The sequence below is a fragment of the Penaeus vannamei genome, chromosome 2 (genome assembly GCF_042767895.1).
Source record: "Penaeus vannamei isolate JL-2024 chromosome 2, ASM4276789v1, whole genome shotgun sequence".
NCBI classification, from domain to species: domain Eukaryota; kingdom Metazoa; phylum Arthropoda; class Malacostraca; order Decapoda; family Penaeidae; genus Penaeus; species Penaeus vannamei.
Genome location: NC_091550.1, coordinates 51,250,955 through 51,258,454, shown reverse-complemented (window position 1 = coordinate 51,258,454; position 7,500 = coordinate 51,250,955). Strand labels below are relative to the sequence as shown.

Here is a 7,500-nt window from a genome sequence, read left to right as displayed (position 1 = left end):
TGAGAGGGAGACAGAGAGGGAAGAAAGGGGAGAGGTAGAGGGAGGGAAGAAAGAGCAGGTGAGAGGGCGAGGGAGAGAGGGAAGAAAGGGGGGAGGTAGAGGGAGGGAAGAAAGAGCAGGTGAGAGGGCGAGGGAGAGAGGGAAGGCAGAGCAGGTGAGAGGGAGACGGAGAGAGGGATGAAAGAGCAGGTGAGAGGGAGACAGAGAGGGAAGAAAGGGGAGAGGTAGAGGGAGGGAAGAAAGAGCAGGTGAGAGGGCGAGGGAGAGAGGGAAGAAAGAGCAGGTGAGAGGGAGACGGAGAGAGGGAAGAAAGAGCAGGTGAGAGGGAAGAAAGAGGGAGACGGAGAGAGGGAAGGCAGAGCAGGTGAGAGGGAAGAAAGAGGGAGACGGAGAGAGGGAAGGCAGAGCAGGTGAGAGGGAGACGGAGAGAGAGAAGACAGAGCAGGTGAGAGGGAGACGGAGAGAGGGAAGAAAGAGCAGGTGAGAGGGAGACAGAGAGGGAAGAAAGGGGGGAGGTAGAGGGAGGGAAGGCAGAGCAGGTGAGAGGGAGACGAAGAGAGGGAAGAAAGAGCAGGTGAGAGGGAGACAGAGAGGGAAGAAAGGGGGGAGGTAGAGGGAGGGAAGAAAGAGCAGGTGAGAGGGAGACAGAGAGGGAAGAATGGGGAGAGGTAGAGGGAGGGAAGAAAGAGCAGGTGAGAGGGAGACGGAATGAGGGAAGAAAGAGCAGGTGAGAGGGAGACGGAGAGAGGGAAGAAAGAGCAGGTGAAAGGGCGAGGTAGAGAGGGAAGGCAGAGCAGGTGAGAGGGAAGAAAGAGGGAGACGGAGAGAGGGAAGGCAGAGCAGGTGAGAGGGAGACGGAGAGAGGGAAGAAAGAGCAGGTGAGAGGGAGACAGAGAGGGAAGAAAGGGGGGAGGTAGAGGGAGGGAAGAAAGAGCAGGTGAGAGGGCGAGGGAGAGAGGGAAGAAAGGGGGGAGGTAGAGGGAGGAAGAAAGAGCAGGTGAGAGGGAGACGGAATGAGGGAAGAAAGAGCAGGTGAGAGGGAGACGGAGAGAGGGAAGAAAGAGCAGGTGAGAGGGCGAGGGAGAGAGGGAAGGCAGAGCAGGTGAGAGGGAAGAAAGAGCAGGTGAGAGGGAGACAGAGAGGGAAGAAAGGGGGGAGGTAGAGGGAGGGAAGGCAGAGCAGGTGAGAGGGAGACGGAGAGAGGGAAGACAGAGCAGGTGAGAGGGAGAGGGAGAGAGGGAAGAAAGAGCAGGTGAGAGGGAGACGGAGAGAGGGAAGAAAGGGGGGAGGTAGAGGGAGGGAAGAAAGAGCAGGTGAGAGGGCGAGGGAGAGAGGGAAGAAAGAGCAGGTGAGAGGGAGACAGAGAGAGGGAAGAAAGATCAGGTGAGAGGGAGAGGGAAGAAAGAGGGAGACGGAGAGAGGGAAGAAAGAGCAGGTGAGAGGGAGAGAGAGAGAGGGAAGAAAGAGCAGGTGAGAGGGAGACAGAGAGGGAAGAAAGAGGGAGACGGAGAGAGGGAAGAAAGAGCAGGTGAGAGGGCGAGGGAGAGAGGGAAGGCAGAGCTGGTGAGAGGGAGACAGAGAGGGAAGAAAGGGGGGAGGTAGAGGGAGGGAAGAAAGAGCAGGTGAGAGGGCGAGGGAGAGAGGGAAGGCAGAGCAGGTGAGAGGGAGACAGAGAGGGAAGAAAGGGGGGAGGTAGAGGGAGGGAAGAAAGAGCAGGTGAGAGGGAGAGGGAGAGAGGGAAGAAAGAGCAGGTGAGAGGGAGACAGAGAGGGAAGAAAGGGGGGAGGTAGAGGGAGGGAAGAAAGAGCAGGTGAGAGGGCGAGGGAGAGAGGGAAGACAGAGCAGGTGAGAGGGAGACAGAGAGGGAAGAAAGGGGGGAGGTAGAGGGAGGGACGAAAGAGCAGGTGAGAGGGAGACGGAGAGAGGGAAGACAGAGCAGGTGAGAGGGAGACAGAGAGGGAAGAAAGGGGGGATGTAGAGGGAGGGAAGAAACAGCAGGTGAGAGGGCGAGGGAGAGAGGGAAGAAAGAGGGAGACGGAGAGAGGGAAGACAGAGCAGGTGAGAGGGCGAGGGAGAGAGGGAAGAAAGAGCAGGTGAGAGGGAGACAGAGAGGGAAGAAATGGGGGAGGTAGAGGGAGGGAAGAAAGAGCAGGTGAGAGGGAGAGGGAGAGAGGGAAGACAGAGAGGTGAGAGGGAGAGGGAGAGAGGGAAGAAAGAGCAGGTGAGAGGGAGACAGAGAGGGAAGAAAGGGGGGAGGTAGAGGGAGGGAAGAAAGAGCAGGTGAGAGGGAGACGGAGAGAGGGAAGAAAGATCAGGTGAGAGGGAGAGGGAAGAAAGAGGGAGACGGAGAGAGGGAAGAAACAGCAGGTGAGAGGGCGAGGGAGAGAGGGAAGAAAGAGCAGGTGAGAGGGAGAGGGATACGGAGAGAGGGAAGACAGAGCAGGTGAGAGGGAGAGGGAGAGAGGGAAGAAAGAGGGAGACGGAGAGAGGGAAGACAGAGCAGGTGAGAGGGCGAGGGAGAGAGGGAAGAAAGGGGGGAGGTGGAGGGAGGGAAGAAAGAGCAGGTGAGAGGGAGACAGAGAGGGAAGAAAGGGGGGAGGTGGAGGGAGGGAAGAAAGATCAGGTGAGAGGGAGACGGAAGAAAGAGGGAGACGGAGAGAGGGAAGAAACAACAGGTGAGAGGGAGAGGGAGAGAGGGAAGAAAGAGCAGGTGAGAGGGAGACAGAGAGGGAAGAAAGGGGGGAGGTAGAGGGAGGGAAGAAAGAGCAGGTGAGAGGGCGAGGGAGAGAGGGAAGAAAGAGCAGGTGAGAGGGAGAGGGATACGGAGAGAGGGAAGACAGAGCAGGTGAGAGGGAGAGGGAGAGAGGGAAGAGCAGGTGAGAGGGAGACAGAGAGGGAAGAAAGGGGGGAGGTAGAGGGAGGGAAGAAAGAGCAGGTGAGAGGGAGACGGAGAGAGGGAAGGCAGAGCAGGTGAGAGGGAGACGGAGTGAGGGAAGAAAGAGCAGGTGAGAGGGAGACAGAGAGGGAAGAAAGGGGGGAGGTAGAGGGAGGGAAGAAAGAGCAGGTGAGAGGGCGAGGGAGAGAGGGAAGAAAGAGGGAGACGGAGAGAGGGAAGACAGAGCAGGTGAGAGGGCGAGGGAGAGAGGGAAGAAAGAGCAGGTGAGAGGGAGACAGAGAGGGAAGAAAGGGGGGAGGTAGAGGGAGGGAAGAAAGAGCAGGTGAGAGGGAGACGGAGAGAGGGAAGACAGAGCAGGTGAGAGGGAGAGGGAGAGAGGGAAGAAAGAGCAGGTGAGAGGGAGAGGGAAGAAAGAGGGAGACGGAGAGAGGGAAGAAACAGCAGGTGAGAGGGAGAGGGAGAGAGGGAAGAAAGAGCAGGTGAGAGGGAGAGGGAGAGAGGGGAGAAAGAGCAGTTGAGAGGGAGAGGGAGAGAGGGGAGAAAGAGCAGGTGAGAGGGAGACAGAGAGGGAAGAGAGGGGGGAGGTAGAGGGAGGGAAGAAAGAGCAGGTGAGAGGGCGAGGGAGAGAGGGAAGACAGAGCAGGTGAGAGGGAGAGGGAGAGAGGGGAGAAAGAGCAGGTGAGAGGGAGAGGGAGAGAGGGAAGGCAGAGCAGGTGAGAGGGAGAGGGAGAGAGGGGAGAAAGAGCAGGTGAGAGGGAGAGGGAGAGAGGGAAGGCAGAGCAGGTGAGAAGGAGACGGAGAGAGGGAAGGCAGAGCAGGTGAGAGGGAGACAGAGAGGGAAGAAAGGGGGGAGGTAGAGGGAGGGAAGAAAGAGCAGGTGAGAGGGAGACAGAGAGGGAAGAAAGGGGGGAGGTAGAGGGAGGGAAGAAAGAGCAGGTGAGAGGGCGAGGGAGAGAGGGAAGACAGAGCAGGTGAGAGGGAGAGGGAGAGAGGGGAGAAAGAGCAGGTGAGAGGGAGAGGGAGAGAGGGAAGGCAGAGCAGGTGAGAGGGAGAGGGAGAGAGGGGAGAAAGAGCAGGTGAGAGGGAGACAGAGAGGGAAGAAAGGGGGGAGGTAGAGGGAGGGAAGAAAGAGCAGGTGAGAGGGAGACAGAGAGAGGGAAGAAAGAGCAGGTGAGAGGGAGACGGAGAGAGGGAAGAAAGATCAGGTGAGAGGGAGAGGAAGAAAGAGGGAGACGGAGAGAGGGAAGAAATAGCAGGTGAGAGGGAGAGGGAGAGAGGGAAGAAAGAGCAGGTGAGAGGGAGACAGAGAGGGAAGAAAGGGGGGAGGTAGAGGGAGGGAAGAAAGAGCAGGTGAGAGGGAGAGGGAGAGAGGGAAGAAAGAGCAGGTGAGAGGGAGAGGGATACGGAGAGAGGGAAGACAGAGCAGGTGAGAGGGAGAGGGAGAGAGGGAAGAAAGAGCAGGTGGGAGGGAAGAAAGAGGGAGACGGAGAGAAGGAAGAAAGAGCAGGTGAAAGGGAGAGGGAAGAGAGGGCAGGTGAGAGGGAGATGGAGAGAGGGAATAAAGAGGGAGACGGAGAGAGGGAAGAAAGAGCAGGTGAGAGGGCGAGGGAGGGAAGAAAGAGCAGGTGAGAGGGCGAGGGAGGGAAGAAAGAGCAGGTGAGAGGGCGAGGGAGGGAAGAAAGAGCAGGTGAGAGGAAAACGGAGAGAGGGAAGAAAGGGGAGGGAGAGAGGATAGAAATAGCAGGTGAGAGGGAGAGGAAAAGAGGGAAGAAAGAGCAGGTGGGAAAGCGACGGAGAGAGAGAAAAAAAACAGGAGGTGTGAGAGAGAGGGAGAGAGGGAAGAAAGCAGGTGAGAGGAAGAGGGATAGAGGGAAGAAAGAGCAGGTGAGAGGGAGGAGAGGAAGGGGGATAAAAAGAGAGAGAGAGAGAGAGAGAGAGAGAGAGAGAGAGAGAGAGAGAGAGAGAGAGAGAGAGAGAGAGAGAGAGAGAGAGAGAGAGAGAGAGAGAGAGAGAGAGAGAGAGAGAGCAGGGAAATCATACAGCATATCCAATACACAAAATAAAACAACTAACGCTTACCCTCGTGTATGTGTCCGTATATGTGATACTTGGGTTTGATTCTGGTCTGCAAGGTCTGCATCAGGTCAACACATCCCGCCCGGTCGCCTCGCCAGGTCAGGTCGCCGTGACCCAGGGGCGGTCCGTGGGTCATTAATACGTCCACGTCTTCAGGAATCTTTCTCCATTTCTCCCGAAGTGGTTCTCCTCGAGTTAGATTGAAGGCCATGACGTGGTACTCTGGGGTCCTGGAAAACATGGAAATGAATGTCTAAAAGAATCGTAGAATTAAAGAATGAAAATCTACTCATCTGGCAAGGCCAAATAGAGCCTGTGAAAATAAGCCAAATTCTTTTTTCTTCTTTTTCTTGAATTTTAAAATATGTGTGTGTGTGTGTGTGTGTGTGTGTGTGTGTGTGTGTGTGTGCGTGTGTGCGTGTGCGTGTGTGTGTGTGTGTGTGTGTGTGTGTGTGTGTGTGTGTGTGTGTGTGTGTGTGTGCGTGTGCGTGTGCGTGTGCGTGTGCGTGCGTGTGTGTGGTGTGCGTGTGTGCGTGAATAGAGGACATATCTCCGAGAGGCGAGACAAAAGGGTTCAATCGCAACACAACTTGTGAGAAGGAATGGAGTCCCTTCTGGCTAACTCTACATATATATAAATACGTCAGCTACTCAGACGTGTGTTTTCTGAAGCAGGTGTTGGTTATCCAGACTCGGTTGCCTAATCAGCTGTAAAGGACAAAGTCATATGTCTATCTATTTCTTACCAGGGTGCGCCATAGACCTTGAAGCCGTACACAGTGGTAGAGGAATCCTGAAGGTACGTGGCATTGGTTATGACCTCCTGAGCGGGTCGTGGTTTCATACACGAGTCCTTGTCTAAGATGACCTCGTGGTTCCCGGCGATCACGATCTTGTGCTTATAAGGCAGTGAACCTTGAGGAATAAAAGGAGACATAACTGACATGACCAAGTGTACCTTGAGGAAGAAGAGACATAATTGACATGACCAAGTGTACCTTGAGGAAGAGAGGAGACAATTGACATGACCAAGTGTACCTTGAGGAAGAAGAGACATAATTGACATGACCAAGTGTACCGTGGGAAGAAGAGACATAACTGACATGTCCACGAAACAAGAAAGATTATCTCATTGAACTCTGCCTTATATATCACAATCTTTCTTCGCGAAGTGATTTCCGCACAAACTTACCTAACCACTTATTGAAATTTTCTGCTTCGGAGAGAGACCCCGTGAAAGTAAAGTCGCCTGAGTGCAGTAACACGTCGCCGTCTGGCATTGGATGAGTCATGTCATCTGTCTTGACATGAGTATCACTCACGCACACAAACCTCACCTATGAGTATGAGAGGAATAGATGTATATATTATTTATACATGTATGTGAATGGAGAAGATAACGCGGGGAAGAATTTATGGCTTTATTCTTTATCGTTATGTCCAGTCATAGAGCCCATAATGTACCATCAAATATTGTTCATAGACTTGACATAAACACATAGCCACCGTCAGCACCTACACCCAAATCCCTTACACAATGGTGAAACTTTCTCGGTTTGTATCAGGGTACTTCCTCCACTTTTACTGTGTCCTATTGCTTTACTCCCCAGTTAACAGAGCACAAAGGACGATGGCTCCTTACGAGCAGCTGTGCTCGGGCAAGAGAGAAAATGTTTTTCTTTCTTTCTTTCTTTCTGCCTCTTTTATGAAATTGCTTCCTCTTCTGGAAAAGCGTTGCCGGGATTGCATCATCTACTGTCCATTATCTCTGGCTGTGAAAATAAGAGGTGCATCAAGGGAAGCTCTTGTGTAGACATTCCTCATTTTCTCACCATCTGTGAGGACAGGAATTCACATTTTAATACCCATATCTTCCAGTTTTTTGGGTAAGGAAAAGTTCTCATAGTCACCCCGGTCCCTTTGGGCCTGAGGAGCATTTTCCCTTTCTTGGCCCTCCCTCTAGGGTCACCATACTTAGCTTTCTTAGATCCAAGCTAGAATCAGGGACGTATGCACAGAGGGGAACAGAGGAGTAAATATACCATCCACTTGGTATCACTGCAACGGACTTTTTCTGTTTTGTTTCCTTTTATTTTTTTGGAGTTACTGCTCTTTCCCCGACTTACCATCCTCCCTACTCTTTAGTCATTACTATATTAAGTGACATAACGGCGTAAGGTAACGGTTTATAAAGCAATGGACATAATAGCTTCGAGGTCCCTTCCGGTCCGCACACTAATTTCTTTCTACATTTCTAATTCCCTTTATTAGAGAAGGACCACCTAATCACCCTAGGCTTACACACCGATAAAGATAATGTCATTCCTTTTTTTAATTTGTTCTGGCTAGCTCCTTCTGCCAGTGATATCCATCGTTATGAGGTGAGTGTTCACATGCTCTTGCGTGGAACCTCAGTGAAAACTTCTTATAATACTAAGGATTTACCCGTCCATTTTTTGCATTTCCTTAAGATCTTTGCATATGCAGATAACCCGATCCTAGCAGACTGGCAGAGACCCACTGATCCC

The 7,500-nt window shown here is 53.0% G+C and overlaps 1 protein-coding gene across 4 annotated transcripts in view; it reads right to left on the bottom strand.

Annotated features, from left to right (window-relative positions):
* Nucleotides 1–7,500, bottom strand: part of LOC113802836 (metallophosphoesterase MPPED2-like) — a 14,071-nt gene that overhangs the window by 2,052 nt on the left and 4,519 nt on the right. For all 4 annotated transcript variants that reach the window (XM_070134636.1, XM_027353475.2, XM_070134649.1 and 1 more), the window contains exons 3-5: nucleotides 6,165–6,309; nucleotides 5,719–5,887; nucleotides 4,976–5,202 (exon numbers count right to left, since the gene is read on the bottom strand). In XM_070134636.1, the coding sequence (XP_069990737.1) occupies nucleotides 4,976–5,202; nucleotides 5,719–5,887; nucleotides 6,165–6,309 (541 nt within the window). The remainder of the gene's footprint in view (nucleotides 1–4,975; nucleotides 5,203–5,718; nucleotides 5,888–6,164; nucleotides 6,310–7,500) is intronic.